General features: G+C 39.1%; 1 protein-coding gene across 9 annotated transcripts in view; it reads right to left on the bottom strand.

Moving 5' to 3' along the window:
* The window catches only part of LOC18426014 (alcohol dehydrogenase class-3), a 64369-nt gene that overhangs the window by 10325 nt on the left and 29701 nt on the right, over window positions 1–24343 (bottom strand). For 2 of the 9 annotated variants that reach the window (XM_088872493.1, XM_088872495.1), the window contains 4 exons: window positions 20716–20798; window positions 20561–20636; window positions 9805–10064; window positions 9539–9700 (listed from right to left, as the gene is read on the bottom strand). The exons of 1 other annotated variant lie outside the window; for it this stretch is intronic. In XM_088872493.1, coding sequence (XP_088728619.1) covers window positions 9539–9700; window positions 9805–10064; window positions 20561–20636; window positions 20716–20798 — 581 coding nt within the window. Of the gene's footprint in view, window positions 1–9538; window positions 9701–9803; window positions 10065–20560; window positions 20637–20708; window positions 20799–24343 lie in introns of those variants that run through there. 6 more of the 9 variants (XR_016059605.1, XR_016059606.1, XM_088872494.1 and 3 more) reach the window with 6 other exon arrangements.

The raw sequence follows: 24343 nt of genomic DNA on the forward strand, positions 1-24343 counted from the left end.
ATCGATCATGCTTGGTGCATCTTTTCCCATTAAGTTCGCCACGAAACTCTCCCAATGGAGAGTACAAAGAGTGTGTTAATAGTAACTCGATCAAAGTGGAGACCAATTTTCTCTCCTTCCCTAACACTCTCCTTCCCTAACACAATTATTAAACTCTCTTAAATGATCACTTACTTTTGTGTGATCATCCATCTTGCAAGTAACAAGGCCTCTCAGCCTCAAAATTCTCTTGGCCTCATTGGGAGTGTCAAACTTTTTTTTCATATCGTCTATTATGTCTTTCACACAAATAAACATAGGTTTCATTCATTGTGGTAAACATAATGTTCATGGCATTTTGATTTTTTCGGTGCCAAGTTTCATAAGCATCCTTAATAACTTGAGGGGCATTAAGGGCTGGCTGATTTGGTGGTCTAGATGTAAGAAGAGGTATGAGATCTTCTTCATGAAAGACATAACCTATCTTTCTCCTCCATTCCGGAAAATTGTTTCCATTGAACCGCCCTTCTTTGAGCAATTCGTCAAAATCAACTTGGCAGCCGTTGGTCCCTAACTTGGGACTCTAGACACTCACTTAAGACTCAAAAAGGGGGCCGCTAAAGAGCCCTAGCTCTGATACCAATTGATGTGATATAGAGTCTAGAGTGTTCTTTGCGCAAAACCAAATTGATGATATAACTCGAAATTTTCAATAAGCGGTCTTGCTTAAACAAGTAAATAAACAATTACAGCCAGTCAAATAAGAAGTAACAACACTTTAAGACATGAATACCACTTACAAATGACTCTATAACAGTCCCCTTATGGGGGCACAATACATATCTTTGCCCACAAATCAAAACTATGTCACAAAACATGACATTTTTACAAGAAATGAGCTTATGCTCTTACATAACCAAATGACATAACATAAACACTTGAAACAAAAATTACAGAACTTTTCTAGACTTGTAACAGTGAGTTGAGTGCCAATATTAAGTGGGGAAGCCAATGGATTCGAACCCTTATGCCCGGGTCACAACCGGACCTTTTGAGGACTTACTATTGTCCCAAGGATAAGTGCAAGAATGGTTTTGTAATCACAAGGTGATCAATTCAAATGGGAAGCTTCAAACACTTTTTAAAACAACAAATAAAGCCCAATGAGAGAGATTAAAATGATGGAGATCAGTTTGCAAAAGGAATGAGAGAGATCGGACTCAAAACGAGCCAAATATATGTCTCATAGGAGTATATGCATCCCAGAGTCTGTCTCAAATTGAGAAGGTTTAATGGTCCCTTATCATCGATCGTTAGTCACGATGCACATATGTGACTGATGATGGGTAAAGAAGTGTATCATTCCATATTAGATTCCTCCAATATCATGTGGAGAGGCATATATGGGCCATTGGATTATATACATCCCAGAGGCTATCTCAAATTAAGATGGTTTGATGGTCCCTTATCATCGATCGTTAGTCACGATGCACATATGTGACCAATGATAGATTAAGAAGTGTATCATTCCGTATCATATTCCTCCAATATCATGTGGAGAGGCATATATGGGCCTCAGGAGTATATATGTATCCTAGAATCTGCCTCATGTGGATAGGCATATATAAGCCCTAGGAGTATATGTATCTTAGAATTTGTCTTGAATTGAGATGGTGGACTCCTCTCACTATCATTGGTCATAAGTTAGGACAAGTATGGGTTGACTGACGAACAAGACTCTAAAGGCATATTGGGGCATTCATATGATGAGTCTTGGGCATATCATATTCTTCATATCCTATTAGGAGTATATCTTTGCAAATATCTTCAAGAGTTGTGCCCATTGGGCTTGCATATCTTATCCACTGTCTCTTAAGACATTTATCTAGTGTTGGTTAAACATCTATCTCATGATTACGCCTTCACTTCATTGAGCAATTATCATAATGTACTTAGCCTCATATGATGACTAAAAGTACACCCAACAGTTACAATGGCAGCCTAGTGCTTAGAATACCAACCTAGTGTCCATGAGCAACACAAGATGCACCTCCAGCACCACTATGCCAAACCCTCTACCAACACAACCAAATCTCCCAGCTAGCCCACCACAAAACCTCCATCAATTCCTCTAAGGCCAGCAAGCCAAACATGAGCGCCATTGCCCAGACCAAGTGATCAAACCCCCACCAAATTCATTGTGCTACTCATCACCAAAATTTACCATGTCCAAACTTGGTAAACCAAAACTGCAAAACTTCTCGCCCATTGACTTTTAGGAAAAGTTTACAACTTTAGGTTTTCAAGAGATTTTCTCAAGAAATTAACAGGAGAAAAAGAAAGTAGAAAGTAATAGAAACAAAAGTTTCCCTTTTAAGTTCAGATTTAGCAGTTTATAGCCTTCTTATATTTTTGTGACCTATTACCAATGAAAAAACTTAAAAAACATGGAAAGAAACTATGGATTATATTTTCTTGCATTCATAAAAGAAACTAAAATCTATGAATGCATGACTATTGCGTTTATAGTAAACTTCAAACAACATGTGAGTGTAAATTCACTTTTTAAAACATTGGCGGAAAAGAAATCATGAGAAAATAGGAAGGAAAAAGTTTATAAAAGGTCGCAACCTTAAAATGTAGAATTAAGGTGCACTTCAAAAGTCCATCATAAAAGGTTGTTTTGATGTTGGAAAACCCTCTAATTGATCATCTAAACATTGAGATGTATGAATGTGAAAGGGAAGAAAAGATTTTGAGTCCTAAAAATAGTGTATATTGCAACACATTAACTAGAGCGTAAATTTTCAAGATTTTCAAGTATTTGTAGATCTACTTGATTTGAACCATTTTTGGATTTTAAAATTTTATAATTAGAGATGAAAATATATTTTCAAGCCACTTTAAGAATTTTTTACACCAAATTATATTTATGATAAAATTTGGAGGTCCACCTTAATTTAATTGTTTAAGGTTGCAACCTTACACACACACACACACACACAAACACACACACACACACACACATATAGATATATATATATATATATATATATATATATATATATATATATATATATATATGTATGTATACAAATTATATACCTCTTTCTATTGGAATCATACTCCCTTGGTGGATATTATGACCAAGAAACCTGATCCTTGTTAGAAAGGGAGTAATCTTTTTTACATAGACTACTAGGTCGGCATTTTTCACTGCTTTTACAAAGATATTTAAATGTTTCTCTAAAGAGTTTGAAAAGATTAGCATATCATCAATATAAACAATCATGAATTTTGTATAAGGGTTGAAAATAGCGTTCATAATATTCTGAAATTCAAAAGGGGCATTTTTAACCCTAAATGGCATTACATTCCATTCATAATGTCCAAAAGGAACATTAAAAGCAGTTTTATATTTATCATTTTCCAATCTAGATTTGCCGATATCCAGATTCTAGGTCAAATTTTGAAATATGCATGCATGGACTAGTCTATCTAAAAGATAGTTCTTCTTAGGAATAGGATATCTAATCCATCTAAGGGCCTTATTTAAAAGCTTATAGTTTGTGACTAGTCTTGGTGCTCCTCTTTTAATTTCAGAGGCTTTTCTACATAGAAAGCTGAACAACTCCATGGACAAGAACTTTTTCTGATAAGTGTTTTATTAAGCAAATCTTGAATCTCTGGTTTGCAGATTTCAAGGAGTATGTTGTTCATTTGAATAGGCCTAGATTTTGAAAGAATCTTACGTTCATTAAAATCAGGCTCGTAAGGCAATTCAACGATGTGTTGCGTCCTATTCCAGAAAGCATTAGGAATATCTGACCCTATTTCTCTTTCCAAGGTGTTTTTAAACACACTTACTTCCTGCTGAGTCTTTTCTTCAATTATTTTATACTTAATCTCCTCGTTTAAGTAAAAGGGAAACTTTTCTTTGGTAATTATCTTATTCTTGATATTATTAATCTCATGCACCCTAGGCTGCTCGATAAAATCGAATTTAACTTGATGCCCTTCTATTTGGGATTCAATCCCAGTCTCATCAAGCGTAACAACCAGGTATAGCATGTTTAAAAAGGGTGTTCCAAGAATCACAGGCTGGCTTAAACCTTTAACCATAATGAATATTAGGATAAGACATACTCCATTGTTGCACACGACCGCGTCAGACAACTTATAATTAATCATCATTTTGCTGCCATCAACTATATTTAACACTTGGGTGGCTTTGCTAAAGTATTTTGTAGGAACCAGTCCTTCATTTATACAGTTTAGATATGCACCGGAGTCTATGAGAGCAGTGGTTTGAAAACTAAATTACTTATTAACCACTACAGTTATTAGGGTAAACCATCTTTGAGTAATTACTTTATCTATAAGATTTACATATTTTAAATCTCCTAGCTTAGCCCTTTCAAGAGCATTGCATGCTCCTGTTGACGAAGGTTCACCTTCTATTATATGAAGAAGAGTATCTTCTATTTCAGGAACTATAAGTTGTTGGTAATCATTCATTATGTTTTCAAACTCATTTTCATCTTCTAATTGTTCTTTTTCTTTAAAAGAAGAAGTAGTAGCTAATTCTAATACCTTGACTCTGGTCTTTAGAGCCATAAGTTCATTCTATACTTCATTCAAATCATGCTTTAATTTTGGGATTGAGGGTTTTCTTATATCTTGATTTTTGTCCTGGACTCTTCTCATAATTTCCAAAAAGCTATAGTCTTCTCTGGTAGGAAAAAGAGAAGGCTTAGGAGTTGGAGGCCGAAGTATTATTGGCCATATTTATATATTGGACTAAAGCTTCCTTCTTAGCTTCTGGATCACTAATTTTATCAATTAACTTGATAATTAATTTTTCTTCTTTTGTTAAGAGTATTTAAACTCAACCCATTCATATCAATAATGGCTTTATAAAAATTACTGTGACAAGAGTCACTATGATTTTGGTGATCACCGTATTTTGAATCAGAGTCGGAACTTGAAAGTATTAATTCTTCATCTCCAACTTCTCCAATTAACATCGCTTCACCAGATTCAGAAGAACTGTCTGATGATTCCTCTCTTATTAAAAGAATATCATACAATTGTCTTTTAATACTATCCTTGAGTTCAAGAGAATTAATCTTCTTTTGACTCCGCATTTATTCTTATAACGTCCTACTTTACCACAGTTAAAACAAACAGGTATTTTTATTTTTCCCTTTAGTTTAAAGGAATGATCTTTTACAAAAATTTTATAAAATTTCTTTTTCGTACTGGAAGACTTTTCTCGTTTTGAAAATGATTTATAGATATTTATATATATATATATATATATATATATATATATATATATGGGCAGTGATTTCATGCAATGGTTCTATTATAATATGATGCAACAACCTTTAAAAAAAATGTTAAGGCTATTTGTTTGATCCAAACTTTGAAATATATACTCTTTTTTAGCCCAATTAATATAGGCCGTCCATTTTTGTGAGATGCATAGATCTAGGCCGTAGAAGGATTTTTTCTTTTCCTGTTTTTTAGATAGATTTGTTATCATTAGATGAACAATGTTAACAAAGAAAAAAATGATTTGGAGTTTGTAAAGGCTAAGATCTTGAAATTCACCAAATGAATGGTCTAGGTTCGTTGTTGGAGGGGACTCATTTTGACCATATCTAGGGTTCAAATTGAACTTTTTTTTCTTGGATTGATTATTGAGATGAAGAAAGTGTGTGTACAAAATTTTGGGTCATACAAATACCACAAACATGCTTTTTTAGAAGTGTGGTTGCATTAGACTATGATACAACCGTTGCTTAGATCGTTGCCCTATATATATGCGCGTAATGATCCTATGAGACCCTCCCACACCCATGTGATAACTTTTCTAGAGATATGTGCCAAATGTAATGATGATCCTTTGGGATCCTACACACATGGGTGTGGGAGGATCTCATAGGATCATTACTCCCTCTTTCTCTCTCTCTCTCTCTATATATATATATGTATATATATATTGGAAAAATATCCAAAGAGACCATTTGCTTTAGTATAAGGTCACAGTTACTCTTGTTCATTAGATTTCAAATAAGGCATTTGTGAGTGTGCCATTAACTAGACTAAAGTTCAAAAAAAAATTTCTCGAACTTCGTGGCACAACCGAAGCCTTCCGACTAATGATGGAGAATTGTGACCTCTTTGTAACAAAGATCAATCGTCTCATAGTATACATATTACGGTTTCAACCTTGTACTATTAAAGTAAGACGCACCTCAGAAACTCATTAGAAAATGTTGTTCTAATGCTGGAAAACCCTCTAATTGATCATCTCAACCTTGAGATATATAAATATGAAAAAAAGAGGATTTCAAATCTTAAAAATAGTAGACCTTTAGAATATAGTATTCAGACCCTCTATTTTCAAGATTTTCAAGTGTTTATAGATCTACTAGATCCGCAGCATTTTTTGTGCTTTGAAATTTCATAATAACGGGTTAAAACAGATTTTCAGGCCACCATAAGAGTTTCCAATACCGGAATTCTTTCTTTTGGCAAGGTTTGGAGGTACGCCGTGCTGAAAAGGTCATTTTCTTTTCTCAGCAAGTACGGGGACGTTGATCAAGGCCACCCTTTTCAAAGTACCTATCTTCCAAATGTCCCTTTCAGATGCCAACCTCCATTGCTGCTTGCTTAGAGCAACTGATGAGAAACTTCTTATGGTCTAGTGAAGGAAACTCCAAAGAAGTCCATTTGGTGCGGTGGGACAAAGTGTGTAGATACGGCTAGGTCACCAGAATCTCAAGTCATCTACCCCCAACATATCAATCGAGTCGATCCGATGCATTCTTATCTATAGAGAATGCTAGAGATCACTTATGACCTTGCAGATGGAGAGGCATTCGAACCCCCTTCATGTCAATACTTTGGCTTTCAAGATCGACTCATTCAACCGGGCCCAGGGCCCTTGGGGTGTGGGGATCTGTAGACTTAGACAATGCAATCTCACTCTCCTAGAGAAATGGTGGTGGCACTTATTCACCCTAGAGGGCCATTTGTGGTAGGAGGTACTGCACATCAAATATTTCACACCTCGATTTGGCTTCCCCAGTGCCAGACCAATAGCCAATCCTTAGGTTTTTGGCAGACTTTGGTCCACTCTACAATAACTTCAAGCCACACTTACGATTCTAGCCGAGAACTGGTAACTGAAGGCTGTATTGGACGGACTTTTGGTATGGTTATACTCCCCTCAGAGACAAATTCCCGACTCTATATAGGGTGGCTAGTAACTGGTCAGCCTTAGTCCTTGACCACTTCCCCATTTCGTCCCACCACAGATCCCAATCCCCATCTTTCAAAAGACCTTTGCTTGACCATGAATTGGATGCCTTCCACCTTCTGGAGGGCCTCATGCACTCAGTCTTCCTGCCTTGCTCGGGGACGGCAGGTTTATTTGGACACAGTGTGCCTTTAGCTTATTCTCAGTATCTTCCTTCTACCTCTCCCTTTTTTCTCCTTCCCCTTATTTCCCTGCCTTCTCCCCCGCATTTCAGCCAAGGTGTCGTATCCTTTGTCCCTCCAAAACTACAGATCTTTAACTAGCTAGCCTCACTCGAAAAGTTGTTGACAATTGATCACCTCCAGAGGAGAGGGATGTCTCTCCCCAATCGTTGCATCATGTGCCTTTGGGAAGAGGAAATGAACGCCCACTTTTTTCTTCACTGCAAATTGGCTACCGAGATTTGGGGAGCCTCTTGACAACTTTTTGGGCTCTTTTGGATCACCCCACCTTCCCTCCCTTGCCTCTTCAACATACTTCAGTTTATACCGTGGCCTAAGGCAAACATCTTGTTATGGAAGGCGACCATATCTGCTTCTCTTTGGGTAATATGGATTGAGCGCAATAGTCATATTTAGCCACCTCAGAAGGGCTCAAGAAGTGCATTAGATCCCTAGTTTACCTTCGTGGCTGGAAACCACAAACAGCTCAACCACTTCTTACCAGCTGATTTTTTGCTCAATTGGCAGGCATTATGCCATCTTACCACACCTAGGGTAAGTCGTTTTGTTATAAGGCAGGCACTTGAACCAGGTCAACTAAAGCTCAATTTTGATGGCTGCTCCCTTGGTCACCCAGGGCCAGTTGTACTTGTACATTTTCCTTTATTAAAGTTAACATTCTAAAAATAAAGGTGTTTGCATATTATAAAAACGACACTATATCATCATCCGAGCCTTATCCCAACTATTTGAGATCGGTTACACGAATCTTGTTATGCTATTTCAATCTATCAAGGGCCATACCCTCAGTCAAAACATAAGTCATCATATCTTTTCGCACTACTTTTATCTATGTCGTTCAGGGCATTTCCCTCGCCATTTTAGAGCCTTCCACTTAAACCATATTACCCCTACTAACCAGTGTTGTTCTCAATTGATAGCTTGACTATTTACCTTTGGAATAGGGAGGTCACAATTACATAAAACCATCTGATGTGAAATTTGATAGCTTGGGTGTGTCACAAACTTCAAGAAAAATTCTTTTGAACTTTGAGATTGGTCAATGAAATAAATGCAGCCACCCAACTTCACATCCAATGGTCAAGATTAATTGTGACCACTTTGTGACACACCCAAGCTATCAGATTTCACATCAGATGGTTGTAAGCAATTGTGACCTCCCTCTATATATATAGGAAGCCACTACGCAATGCCTAAGGCGAAAATGAACAGTGTTTTCACCCATAAGCTTGGTGCCGTCTGATTTTTTCGGACGGCGTATTTTTTCACGTAAAAAAACACAGGCAACCGCAACTACTACGGCTCCTGTACATCCGTGGCGGTTTTTAAGGCAAAACCACCACTGACATAGCATGTCTATAGCGGGGCAAAACACTATTCAATTTATCCTATAGGCGTTTTTAAGAGTTTTCTATATATATAAATAGGGGTATGTTAGGGTGCACACACTATGGAGTAATTTATCATTGTACTCAACAAAATTTGGACACTTATACCCGTATTTTATACATAAAGCTTTTTTTTAGTAAGGATATTTTGGTCATTAGGAGAGGTGTAATGTCATCTACATCAGGTGTGACATCACCCATATGGAGCATTAAATGCCACTTGTGTGCTCCATGTGGTGATGTCTCACCCCATGTGGATGATATCATACCCTTTCTAATGATCGAAAATACCCTTCTTAAAAAAATGCACCATGTACAAAACAAAGGTATAGAAGTGTCCAAAATTTATTGAATACAATGATAAATTACTTCATAGTGTGAGCATCTTAATATAACCCATATATATATATATATATATACACACACACACAAGCTCCCCATCAAACACCTATTTTCTAAACTACTGTCAACTCTGCCACCCTAACTGCACTATTAAGTGCCACCAACTTCCAAGTTCAGCCAAGCAATTCTTTTGTAGCAAAAGCCCACTAAAACAGCCATACAAACAGCGCAAATAAACTGTAGAAAACTCAAAAACCATTTCAGATAGAGAAAAGAAAAACATCTTTATTGCCCAGAATTAAGGAGGTGATGATAACCTTCTTCATGTATTTCTCCACAAGCCAAGGAACTTCACTACGGGTCTTGAAACCACCTAAGGCCGTTCCCTTCCATACATGCCCAGTAACCAGCTGAAATGGCCTTGTGGAGATCTCCTGTCCAGAAGCTGCAATACCCACGATCACAGATGTTCCCCAACCCTAAGAAGCAAACAAGCTTTGCATTATTATGGCCTTGTATCCTCAAAAAGCAAAATTCATAGGAAGCCCCAAACCAAGATATTTGCATTGTATTATCCACTAACCTTGTGGCAGCACTCTAGAGCAGCTCTCATGACAGACACGTCGCCTATGCACTCGAAACTGTAGTCAACCCCACCATCAGTGAGTTCAATGATAACCTGTTGTATTGGTTTCTCATGGTCTTTTGGGTTCACAAATTCTGTTACTCCAAACTTCATGGCTGACAAGGAGATTCCAGAATCACTGTTTGGTAAATTTCCTTGATAAGTTTTCTTTACACATGAGACTCGTATATTTTTTGTAGTATGTTGGATTCGACCACCTTTGCAAAGATAAAGGAAACAATATCCAACTTTATGAGCATATGACACACGATTGTCCGTAGTTTCAAGTACGCAGAGGATCCAGGACTGCTAACAAACTTCAGTTAATCCAGACAGATTAGTCATATAAAAGAGTATCATATATTCATATTATTTTTTCAAACAATAACTCTTTATTAAATAAACAGGATGTACAGTTCGCAAGCAACAGACATTATGCAAAATGGTTAAGTGTGTATAAATGGATTATACACAGATAGGACAGAACTCCTCCTTAGGCTTAAGGCCTTATGATCTAGAGATTGGTTCTGAGGCTCCGCCTTTGGCATGGAGATCAATATCTTAGTGGGCCTCTAGTCAAGTGCGTCAAAAGAATACTTGCATGGAACGCCATAGCTCAAAAATTTGATCAAATGACAAACCCAATCTCCAGTGGTGGGGCACATATCTTTTGACCCAATTTATCGCATTCAAAGAGTCCCCTTCAACCAATATTGTGGATCCCCAGTTACTATCAAACAGTTTTAGCCCACAAAGCAAAGCCTGGACCTCAGCAAAAATGGGGCTACACCAAGTGGGACAATATAAGATGTTTGGTTTTTGCAGAGAAATTCCTGAATATGCCCCTGATCGGGCTAGAACTGGGTTGCCGAGAGAGCAGCTGTTGAAGTTTGGTTTAATCACACCAGTTGCAGTACGAACCCAAACGGTAAATTTCATCATGGCATGCCTATGGATAGGTAGATTCTCCTCCCTCTAGATCCAATTGCTAGCAAGGGCCTTTTCAGAAAAGATCCGCCCATTGAAAGCCTGAACTTTTGGTGGAGCTGGGCTAAACCAGGCCCCCCTTGTCAATGACGGGGTCTGGTTGTTGGGGGTCAGGTCGACATAAAAAGTGGACACTGAGAAACAACTGTGGGAGAAGGGCAACATACCATTTTATCTGTTCCACTTCTAGGGATGAAAAGCGAGTCTAGCCTCCCCAATAAGACCCAAAACTCAGAAACTTCAAAGTCATGGAGGTTTCTCCTAAACCCTGGTGACCAAATAGTGTGATCCTTCATCACCTCGTAAGAGCGAGAGATGGAGACATTTGGGGCTGAACCTATCTGGTAGAGGTTTAAGAAATTGACTTCCAGAGGTACCTATCCTAGGCAAGTGTCCTTCCACAAACCTCGTACAGTTCCCTCTTTTAACAACAAAAGTGCTACCAGTGAAAACCCAAGTAGTGAATGCTAGGTGGGTGTTTTGCCAACCCTTTCCAAGTGCCTGAGAGACAGAGCTATGTTATGCATTTGGGAAGCCAGCCTGAGTCGTCCAGACATTACAATTTAGGATTAACTGCTGCGAAAGATGCACCTTTTGAGTGGTGAAGCACTACCACCACTCACCCAAGAGTGCTATTGATGTTTTTATGGTTCCTGATGCCTAACTCTCGTTCTCATTTAAGTTTACACATTGTGTTCCTTTTGACTAAGTGGAATATGTGTCTCTCTCGCACCCGACCAAAAACATTGTTGCACAAGCAGTGTAGGAAAAATCGAACTAGAACGGTTAATCAGACATGGGGTTAGAAGAGATTCAACCGACCTAACCGGTAAACTGGCCGGTTGAACTGGCCTAACTGGTCAAGTCCCAGGCAGTCAAAAAAAGTGTTAAAAAAAGTAAAAAAAAACAAAACAAATCTAATAAAATATGAAAAGTATATTTAAAACACGATTAAAAAAGTACATCCAAATGAAGTTGAAAATTAATGAAAAAAATGGATTTTAAGGAATCAATTTGTGACTAGGGATATTTTTGAAATTTTCTAAAAAGATGGAAAAATATAAAAATAAGTATAATGGCCAAAACAATTTCCAATCTTTGCTAAAATGATTAAAATATTAAAAAATGCATTACAAAAAAAACCCTTATTTTTTGGGCTTTTATATAAATTTTTTTAAAAATACCCAACCAATTCACCAAAACCGGCCGAAACCGGAATTGACCGGTTCCGATCTAACTTGGCAGTTACTATTTGAACTGCCTGATTTTTCCTACATTGTGCACAAGGCATTTGTGATTGGTCGCGATAGCCACTAGCATGCAAGACAAACAAAACTGAGATATAGGCATATTTCAGAGCGTGGTAGTGATTAGTGTGACTCTACATAATAACAACAATAATCTATCCCTCCATGTTGCTAGCCTTCATTCAAGCCTCTCGACCACCATCCCAATGAGTCATTCTAGGATTACCCAAAAAAAGTGGAGGCCCAGGAATTGTTGGCCCAAATATAGTGGATCTTTTTGGTTTTCAGAAATAAGTTGAGCTAAAATAACATGCAAGTTAGGTTTTGAACTCAACCAGAATTATTAACAAACATATGACATGCAACTCTTATCAAAACACCCATAAAAAGTCGTCGTAAATTTCTTTGGGACTTAAGATGGTGTACAAAAGGTCACTAACTTTGTTATCCACAAAAGAATCAAAGTCCAAAATCAATTGCAACTATTATAAACCTCTTCTAAGCAAACCCCAATATAATTTACAGCAATCATGTTGTTGGGTATGTGTGGCCATTAAAGACCTTATGATTGCTTGTAAAAGAATTGTATAGTGGAACATGAACTCAGTGGGAGTGTGGTCCCGTGTGGAACATACTAAGCAAACGATGTTTGCTGATACTAGACTGTGCTTAACGTGCTAGGTCAGTCTGGTTGGGAAAAACCTAGGCATAGAGAAATAAACCAATAAGGTTTAGATGGGTTATCCCTTGATGAGGTCGGAGTATGCCTGGAAGAGTGAGCCGAGGGACAGTGTGACTCTTGTATGTGATGGAGACCGTCAGAGACGGGGCCAAAGCCTCATCATTTATACCATCACACGACATGCACATTGATAGCCATTGTCGAAAAAGCGAACCACCTTTCAGGATAAAGAGTGTGCATGTGCGAGAGATACCCCTTGTGCACAATCGAGCAATGAACTGCATCAGGTCAGGATGACCTTGGTGTCGCCTCCTGGGGGGACCTGAAATTCATATTTGGGACTACGACTTCTTGCCTATTGGTCCATCTATGGAATGGAGAGCTCATCTCTCTCACCCCACAAGTCACCCAAGATCAATGGTGCATATTCAATCTCATATGAGTGACAAGCCAAGAAAAACCCTAAGAAACCCTAATAATGTTCAAGCACTATAAAAAGGGGTTGTCCCCAGCCCAAATCTCTACACCACAACTTTCCATCTCTCACTCACCCACAAAGGGGGCCGCGTCCCACTCTCTTAGAATCTCTCTCTCTTAAGAAAGTTTCTCTCTCTCGTGAAAGGCCTCAGGGGCACGCCCTACTCTCTACTCATTGCTGGAGTTTCTCTCTTGTTCCCATGGTGTTTCTCTCATCTCTCATTTTGGGGTTAAGTCTATAGGGTTGTGGTAGAAAGAGAAGCATATCTCTCAAACTAGGTTATCAAGGGGGTTCACTTAAGGGTTTGAGATTTATGATGCAAGGGTCAATGTTCCATGGTGGGGCTTGTCCAAACTTTCTTTTTTGGTTGAGATTGAAGGTTGACCATTAGATCGCGTGCCATCGAAAAGTGATGACTCGGTGTAGGGCGTAAGAAGCCCGGTTGAGGTAACTTTGATACCCTCTTTTGTTTCTTACATATTTATTTATTATATCTTTTATTCCCAAGCATAGATTGTGTCTTTTATTTGTTATTGAAAGAAAGGTCTTTGAATGGCTACAAGTTCTTGAACTCCTATTGTATTCTTTTATTTTATTTTATTTGAAGTTATTATATTGTAAAAGGACTACTTGCGAGTGATCTAGGCCATGAAGAAAAGAAAAGGAATTGAAAAAGAAAGAAAAAATTATAATATACTATGGCTCGATCACACGAGTTCTTTCACATGTACCCATAAAAAACCCACCCAAATCATTCCAACAAAATAAAATGATGCTCAATCATTTTTCCCTTGCTCTTACAATCTTTCTCAACCTTCAAATTCATATGGATTTGCAGGCACAGCTTTGTAGCTTTTTTAGAGAGAGAAACTTGTTGAGAATGAATTTTTCAGTAATATATTATAGAATAGGGAAGATAAGACTATTACAAAACAATGATTAGCAAATAGCCTAGAGAGAGAAACTACTGTGAGATACAACACAATGCTGTAAATTATCCTATGACACTGGAGGGCTCTAACAGAGATGAGAGGCACGCCCTTGGTACCCACCTCACAAGGAAGCTTAAGAGAGGAGAAAGAGGTTTTAAAGAGAGAGAGCTCGTGCAAAAGGTGCTCTAGCCTCCCAAAACCATTCCCCATACATAACCACAAAGAGAAAATGAGAGAGACATGTAGAGAGAGAATGACCAAGTGTTGCCTCTCAATGGCCACTTGTCCCTCTCTTCACGTGACTCTTTCTTTTTCTCTACAGAAAGAACTAGCCTTTTTTAAAATACATTTTAAGTGAGGTAGAAAAAAGAAAAGAAAATAAAAATTGGGCCCTTATTTTCCAAATATTTAAAAACACATTTTCTCTAACATTACCCCACTTGTTTCAAAATATTTCTAAAACCATCATACAAACTTTTAGTAGATATATAGAAGTTGCTTGAGATGTACATCCTCAAACAACAAATTCATCTACACATATGATCCATCCACTCAAAGGCATCAACCACACACATTTCCAAGCTCATCAATTGTTGTGGCATATTGCATGATCATCAACCATATAATGAACTTCACCTATATGTTTCTAGATTAATGGACTCTCTCTCTCTCTCACTAGTGTCCTCTAAAAAGCATCTAACACTCACACCGTGAAACATACATCACCAATGGAGTCTCTGTCACTTGAAAAGGTGAATAACCTCAATACAATGAATCATGTCATTATCCCATAAGGATCCTCAATCCATGCTCAATAAGTCATGTCAAGTATAACTGTCCAGTCTAGTCTCGCAATGTGGATAACGGATCACCAATGGAGTCTCTGTCACTTGAAAAGGTGAATAACCTCAATACAATGAATCATGTCATTATCCCATAAAGATCCTCAATTCATGCTCAATAAGTCATGTCAAGTATAACTGTCCAGTCTAGTCTCGCAATGTGGATAACGGAGTCCTCCCAAAAGCATCGGACGCTCACATCGTGAAACATACATCACCAAAGGAGTCTCCGTCACTTGAAAAGGTGAATAACCATCAATACAGTGAAGCATGCCATGATCCCATAAGGATCCTCAATCCATGCTCAATAAGTCATGCCAAGTATAACTGTCCAGTCTAGTACTCGCAATGTGGATAACGGAGTCCTCCAAAAAGCATCGAACACTCACACCGTGAAACATACATCACCAAAGGAGTCTCTGTCACCTGAAAAGGTGATAACCATCAACACAATGAATCATGCCATGATCCCATAAGGATCCTTAAACTATCCAAACTAGCCATCGCAAAGTGGAAATGGTGTTTATAAGACATACCAACTAGAGGTCATGCTCAATGAGTCATGCCAAATACAGCTGTCCAGTTTAGTCATCACAATGTTGATCACATAGTCAAAAGACTGTTAGTCATAGGACATGTTCAACTGTCCGGATATCCAAGCTAGCCATCACAGTGCGGAACACGGAGTCCGAAGACTACTAGCTGGAGGTCATGCTCAATAAGTCATGCCAAATATAACTGTCCAGTCTAGTCTCGCAATGTGGATAAAGGAGTCAAAAGACTGCTAGCTAGCGGTGGTTTGTGAAACTTACCCCTTCGAGGGATTTTACCACATATATGAACCATTTGTTAGAAAAAAATTGTTTCCTAAATATTTGCAAAAAATGGGCCCAATTTTATTTTATTTATTTTCTTTTTTTACCCCACTTGAAATGTATTTTTAAAAGGGACTATTGCCTATTGTGGAGGAAAAGGAAAGAGGCAAGTGAAGAGAGGGACAAGTGGCCATTGAGAGGCAACACTTGGCCATTCTCTTGTGTAACGATATATGGGAAGGGTTCTGGAAGGTCAGGGTACCTAACACGAGTTCTCTCTCTCTAAAACCTCTTTCTCTCTCTTAGGCTTCCTTGTGAGCTGGGTGCAAGGGACGTGCCTCTCATTTCTGTGAGAGCCCTCCAGTGTCATGGGGATAAATCCCAACACCATGTTGCATCTCGCAGAAGTTTCTCTCTCCCTCGATTATTTACTAACCACTGTTTTGCAGCAATCTTGTCTTCCTTTGTGTAATATATTGCTGGAAAACTCATTCTCAACAAGATTCTTACTCCAGAAAAGCTATAAAATGTGCTTGCAAATCCATACGAATTTGGTGAGTTTGTTCCAACTGTTGCTTCATATTTTGCATCTAAAAATAGTACTTGAAGGCTGAGAAAGATTGTATGAGCAAGGGAAAATTTATTGGGCATCATTTTATTTTATTGAAATGACTTAGATGGGTACATGATTGCTGGAAATTATATTGGGGTTTGCTTAGAAGAGTTTTACAATAGTTACAACTGATTTTGGACTTTGATTCTTTTATGGATAACAAAATTAGTGACTTTGGTACACCCTCTTGAGTTCTAAAGAAATTCACAGCAACCATTTGTGGGTGTTTTGATAAGAGTTGCATGCCATATGTTTGTTAATATTTCTAGTTGAGTTCAAACCCCAACTTGCATATTATCTTAGCTCTATTTATTTCTGAAAATAAAAAAGATCCTATTTTTGGGCCAACACCATTTAATGTCTGAAAACATAACCTAAACCCTCATAATGAGCTTACATATGACACACAGGCCTCATCACCACAAAGGCGAATACGCCACACAGACAAAAGGTAATCACATAACATTCCACATGCTCAATAGCTGCACCACTAAGGCTCATCACAGGCGTATCACAAGAAACCTGTGGATCTCAAACCGTACCCCGTACAGACCTTTCATGTGTGTTTATGTTGACACCTTTAGTCATCTTCACATTGAAGGTAGGAGATAGAGAGGCCCCATCAAGAGGTGGAGAAGCCTTGGAGCAAGCTCTAACAATAAAAGTTTCAAATGGATATACTAAAAACTTCAACAATGATTGCATAGAGGAAATGAGAAATGGGGTAACCTTGTGGAGATCCCTCAAGGAAAGGGAAGAATCAGAGAGGACTCCCATTTATGAGGACAAAGAAATAGGGGGAAATGATTGCCCAAAGCCAATGTGATTACAAACTGGCCCAAGATTTGCTAATCACTATGATCGCCAGCCTTCTCCCAATCAAAACAGTTGGTCCTTGCACTAGTTACAGTTTGGAAGTTTAGGTTATGGATAGTGCTGAAAAAGACCGCCCAACTGTCTAGGCATCGTCGCCGTCAATTTGCCTAGGCAAGGTGGGGAGGAAGGGGGGGGGTGGGGGCATAGGGTGTCTAAGCAAACATGCCCAAGGCACCTAGGCAGGTCCAGGAGTTTCCCTAGTGCCAACCCCTTGAAAAAAAAAGAAAGCTATATTAAAAAATGTTATGGATTATTTGGGGCCCCTCTCTCTCTCTCTCTCTCTCTCTCTCTCTCTCTCTCTCTCTCTCTCTGTCTATCTCTCTCTCTCTCTATCTCTCTCTTTCTTTCTCTCTCTCTCTCTTTCTCTCTCTTGCTCTCACATTGACCCATGTGCTCTCTACATATAAAACGAAGAAGAAGATGCCTCCAAGTGTTCGATGCGAGGCCTCTCTCTCACACACATACACACAAAAAACACACACATGGACCCATTATGCTCTCTCTTTACAAGTACGAAGAAGAAAACGCAGAAGATGACCTCCAAGTGTTTGATGCGATGTCCCTCTCTCTCACAGACTCTCTCTCTCTCTCTCTCTCTCTCTCTCTCTCTCCTTATTAGAAGAAGGAAAAGAAGAACGCCATCCAAGTGTTCAAGACCTCTCTCTCTCACGAATATGGATCCACAAGCCCTATCTCTCTTACTCTACATAAGTAAAAAAGAAGATCTTCGAGTATTTCATGCGAGGCCTCACACACAAGCAGACACACACTACACACATACACACACACACACACACACACACACACACACACACACAAGCATACATGTGCCCCCACCCCAACCCCTCCCCTTAAGGCCACCAAGGTATCTAGGCGGCCACCTGCACCTTTTTGAACAGTGGTTATGGATCCTAGACCTGCTTTATGCTTGGGCAAAGATGTGATTATTGACTTACTACATTACAATTAGGTTGATATCTTGAGGATTATGGTAAATAGCTCCTCCCATTTTGATTTTGGGCAATGGAATTGGACCTTCAGCAATTGGAGATCTTGCAAAAACAGGTGGGTGTTTGTCTCCCATTGAGGCACTTGACCCTGGATATGTCCCAAGATTCCTCAATTGAATTGAGGTTGCTGATTTCTTTAAGGAGCGCCTCCCTCTTCGTCGAGAAGTCATCAAACAGCTGCCAAGTCCATTGTTTAAGCTGATCCTTCAAGAACCTTAATGTTTGGCAAACTCTAAAGCCGCCCCATCCTTCTACCAAAGGCACAAACAGAAGAGGGAGAAACAATGTTACAGAAAACGCCAGGCTGCGGCACCTAGGCGGCCGGGGGGTCCTAGCCGCATGACCAGCGGCCCAGATTTTTGGGGGCTCAAGTTTTGTTTTCAAGGTTTTCAATAGTTTTTACAATTTTTGACAAAATGTGGTTTTTTCTCACCCTAAAAGGTCACAAAAGGTGTTTAGGTCACATAAGAACCTAACCCCTAGCCGCCCCCCGCCCCCCCCCCCCCCCCCCCCCCCTCGCCCCTCCCTTGAAACACCCTTTCGCCTGGAAAAGGAGGCATTTTCGCCCTTGGGTGGGTATAGTCCCTGGGTACCCGCCCAAGACTAGCCATTGGGCGCACGCCTAGTGCCCAGCCCTAAAGGGTCGCCCAGGCACCCCTGGCAGGCCTAGGCGGTCGCCTAGGCACTAGGCAAACCATTTTTTGAAACAATGGTATGAAGCAATGCAGCTCAAGAACCTTGAGCCACAATGCCACATAATCTAAAAATAGAATGATTTCGACCCGTAAGAATGGAAAATATATTTAGGTTGCTTGGGGTATGGTCAAAGTGGGTTTAGGCAAGATTTTGGAGCAGGCCCCCAGGAATTCACCTTCCACTCGCGGTAGATGAGGAACTCAACAAGTTAGGTGATGGTCAGGCCGTGGGCATCGTTATACCAAGTATATATTGCACCATAAGAGGAAGGATGATGAGGTTATTCCTAAACACAAAATCTGAGAAACTTCATACTGTTAGTTATGTGACTGCCCCTGATTTTTCATAGGTCCACCAGGTGAATTTGAAGCGCCACCAATGCACTATGGGGGAAGGCTGAGACCCTCAATAGGAAAATAGTGACTGGATAAAAAGGCCTCTGTGAGCTGAGTTTTTCATAAAGACAATGGGACCCAAACGCCCTATATCCCTCCCTATGTCCCCTAAGCTGGGAGAGCATCCCAAGTACAAGGCCTTCGGCCACAAATCTGTTGGACCAAAAAAAGGTTGGGGGAAGCCTAGTTTGGTTTGACAACCCAGCAACTTACAACCACATTCATGTTAGGTGGTAGATGACAAGAGTAAAATTATCCATTTGCAAAGATTCATATTCAACCTGCATCACTCGGGGTCATTCTGAATTTGGACCCACTTCATATAAGTTGTGGGTCTGCATAGTGCACATTCATGCAACTAGGAAAGAAAGACTTGACATGTAGCAGCAAAGGCCTCTTAAGGAATGGGCTGCTCAATAGTGTCAGGTGTGCTCATACTTGTGTGTGTACCAATTCTAAGCTTGATAGACCCTAGGAACATGAGACTGCAGACCTGTTATTCGTTAGTGAGCCCATATCCTCTGCATGCGAGTCAATCAGGATTAAAATATAAGAGGTATTTGGGAATGTTTTTTAAAATATTGAAAGATGACAATGTAACAATTTCAAGGAAACCATGTTGCGACAAGTTGAAATGGAAGCCATACTTTAATCATTGAGAACGACTTTACTTCTTAACTGTAAGTATGTGGTTACTTATCAGCTAGATGGGTTTCTTTAGAGTTTAGACAGGTGATGCCCTGCATGTTCAATTTCCCTTGGTGCCCAAAGTTTGAAGTCTCTCAACCTGTTACACCCAACTTCAGGTCCCTAACTTAATAAATTTTAGGGTAACCATTTGAAACAAAGTTCTATACTAAAAATTTCTCAATTATTGGATGACTTCACATAATGTTAGAGTCAGCTTTCTTAGAAATTGCGTATGACAAAGAATACAACCATAAGAATTGCTCCATACTCATTCTTGATTACTTAGGGTACTTGCAAAACTATATTAGTTGCTCACCCTCCACCATTCACAATATTTTTGCCAAGTATCATGTCATTCTGTAAAAATTGGAACTACAAAGTTTATTTTGCGGTATTGAAACTTATGAAGCTTTCTCTTATTAGACAAAAAGCTCTTACGAAAGATAATTACCAAGCTCAAATTTTTTGCTGTCAATATCTATTCCAATTATCCGGGAAGCCCCCACAACTTTTGCAGCCTCAGATACCTGTCAATTCAAGAATTACACAGGCATTTAGTATGAGGAGTTTATCCAAGAAAACAAAATTGACTCACTGACCACTCACTGCAAGGCCAACAGTTCCAAGGCCAAATATTGCAATAACTGAACCAGGTTCAACTTTGGCTGTTTTCCAGACTGCTCCAAGACCTAAGGGAAGAAGATCCTATCTTCAACCACCAATCAAAAAAAAAAAAAACAGAGAAGGGGGGGGAGGGAGAGAGAGAGAGAGACTTAAACAGACAACAGTAAAGAAAACAAAACTGCATAGAACAGAAGTAAACAAAGTAGACGATTGCAATTTAAATGAACTTATAATAAGATAACTCAGGTAGGCAGGGGATGATATTGTCATCTCAAAAGAGAAACCAGGAACAGTTCAAGAAGACAGTTCCACAAATATTTGCTCCTAATTCAGTTTTAGACACTTCGATGTGAATGAAATACGGTCAAATAAAGAATCAGTTTATGATTTTTTATAAGAAATAAATAATCCACTAAAAGAGTAAAGGAATAAAAGGGAGGACAGGAAAACATGCCATGCTCAAAACGAAAAGAAGCAAGAAACACAAGAACCTAACAACCTAACAGTCCTTGAATGAACTACCACAGCTAATCACACAACTTAAACAACAGGTAATTGCCCCTCCATGATGCCCAGTTCCCATGCAGAACATTACAAGCTCATCCAGTCCTCAAGAAGGCCTTCCAGACTATTAGCTAGAGATTCCTATGTTTACCTTTTGGCGACAAAAGTTCCTTAATTGCATGATTTTTTCTCTCAAATTTTCCAAAACTTGGGTAGAAGGGATATCACAGAACTTGTAAAAATATGTTCAAGCCAGGGTAACTTTCTCCTACTGCCTATGCTTAGGTTCCCATTGCATCTGCCCTCAGTTTGGCTTCCTTACCAAATTAAACCAGCAACTTGAACCCAATTCCACAAACATCTATTTTGTTTCACACATCAATCAATAGCCCTCCGTATTTAACAGTATCAATAGCACTTTACTCAAATCTCCTGAAGTTTCCATACGTGCTTTTTATAAGAAATTACAAGATGCAGAAAAAACTTTTCTGCGCCATAACAAGCTCCTTCACAATCTTTGAATAACTTTGCTACATGTTAAAGGTATCAAAACAAACTCTTTCACCAAATTATCTAAACTAACCCAAATATGATTGAACACACTTGCCTTGCTATTGCAACTTTTCCCTCTGCCTGAAGTGGAATTTATATTTCTGTATCAGTACAAGAAGCTCACTCTTCACTTATAGAAACTTCCACATCCCCAAATTGTGTAGTATTAACTACCACAGCTCCTGCTTACTGCTTACTTCATCATTTCTTCTAAATGTAGAACAAGACTTATCCACCATTGGTTTTACAGTACTATGGATAGACATCAAATTAACCCAACAACTATATCCTTTTCACAATAGACTACATCTCCCTTAGTACTCATTGTACATGCACAACTACATATTAAGTCCTTACAGTCCCTGCTATAGCTAGCAATTTCACATGACCACTCCATGGAACCGTCATTCCCTGGAGGAAACACTATTTTGGAATCGAATACTTTCCAGTGTTCCATGCCAAAAATGAGTCAACTCACTGACTCATGAACTCAACAGATTATTCAAGTTATTTTGATGAGAAATTGTATAAAACAAAGTGTCCATAGGGGGATTCAAACCCATCTCTTCACTAGAGCAATGACATGCTCTAAATCATCGGAAAGAGCTATGTGGCCATTAAATTGTGTAAAACTCAAAGACAAACCAAGGTATGCATCATAAAATTCACCAACTACATGACCTTTGTTGACCCTGGCAAATCATAAAAACTTAAAACAAGCTTTTGGACCCACCTTGCTTAGTGCTTTCCACAGTCCACCTCTTTTCCAGGTTCCATAGATTGGTTGATTGCCAGAGCCCTCAATAACAGAGCATGTCCTCAAAGCATAGGACCCAACTCCAACCAAAAGCGCCATGTTTCAAAAAGATTTCCCTTGTAACAGGTAAGGTCTGTAACTCTGAGATAAAAACAACCTGGTCTCTTCAAAGAGCAGAACCATCCTAATCGTATCCAATTTCCTTTAGATCAAATTCTAGTCACCTTCCTTGTATACCATCCCTAAAACAGTGAGGGATTCTCTTCACCTTGATTCATGAAGAGCACTCACACTACAGTAGCATTTCTGAGAGCTGATCGGTTTGAGCAGAGAAGCTAGTAGACAAATCCTTGCTAAGGTAATCTTTTCGGTTAAAATTTATAAAGATCCATGACACTTTCCCATGGAAGATATCCTGAAAAGCTGGAAGGCCACTTTGTATTTGCAGTCATATAAGCTGCTTGTTGGACCCCCACAGAACCAGGGTGCATCATGTTAGAATTTGACAGTTGGTGTGGGGTTCCAAGACAAACAACCAAAGTTTTGCTCTGTTTCTCAGTTCTCAGCGGGGCAGCAAGCTCTAATATGGGCAAAGCCCAAACCTTGACAAGGCTGTGTGATAGAAAGCTGGGGTAACTCATTTATCATTGAAAGGACCTCTTTTAATGTGGTCTTGGGATGCAACCGACGATTTAATGCCTTCGAGAATTCAACAATTTTTATCGAGAACATGCTATCACTATTTCACTGTCTATCTCATTCAAGCATGTGTGGGGGGAGGTAAATGACATTGCAGGTGGACTAGCTAAACTAGGTGCAGTGGGATCTTGCCTAACCAATGGAAACTTTCATTATTCTCAGATCTGATAATGACCTACGAACATCAGACACCCACGGTTTTATTACTTGGATCCCCTCGTCACAGCCTGAGTTATTCTCCTGCCCTCTCTGCTCTCTCACCCACTCTTCGCTCAAGCCACCATATTTTTTCAGCATGGCATGACTCTTTTTGCACAGGGTTGGTTATCTAAAGACCAGTTCATCATATGTTTTCTTTTCATCCCCCTCTCTCCCTTACCTTGGCCCTTCGCCTGCTTTTAGCAGGGTTCGAATCCATTTTTGTACAAAGCAGAAGTTTTGCAAGCTGCAAAGGATATGCTAATACATTGCATTCAGCTTTTTTCTCTAAAAAATAAAATAAGAGAGGTTTATTCAATGGCCTCAGAAAAAGAGATTGAGAAGGGAACATTATGAGAGAGATTTCTTGATGGTAAAGGTGACGAGAATATTATCTAGGGGTTCTAAACTTGCTCATTCTCCTAAAGAGAGAAAAAAATTGAATGGGGAAAAAAAGCCATGGAGAGGAACTCAAAAGTCAAGATCCTATTTGTTCTCCCTAAGGGATCTACATATAGGTGTGATTGTTTCACAATAAGCATTACAAGTTTTCTGAAACCTGTAGTAGCTCACAACAAAATTGATGCATTCAGCTCACGACACACATAACTTTGACCTTAAATGTGGCTTTGGATGGTCCGAAGTTCAAATTGAAGATCTCTTCGATATCAGGAATCCCTATATGGAGTATTCCTAATGTAGGCATCTTGAGCTCCAAATCATGATCAGAAGTATGGTGACGAATTTAACCACGAACTTCAGGTTTAGTTGGGGTTTTAATTTTTCAAAGTCCACCCTATTATAATTCAATATATTCTGGTTTTGTTTAAGAGTTTCCTTATGTTGGTTAAAGTCAACTTATGTTTTAGCTTCCTATATGTTCATTATGTTCCTTTGTGC

Source organism: Amborella trichopoda, chromosome 7 (genome assembly GCF_054954075.1).
Source record: "Amborella trichopoda isolate Santa Cruz 75 chromosome 7, AtrichopodaSantaCruz75HAP2 v2.0, whole genome shotgun sequence".
NCBI classification, from domain to species: Eukaryota; Viridiplantae; Streptophyta; class Magnoliopsida; order Amborellales; family Amborellaceae; genus Amborella; species Amborella trichopoda.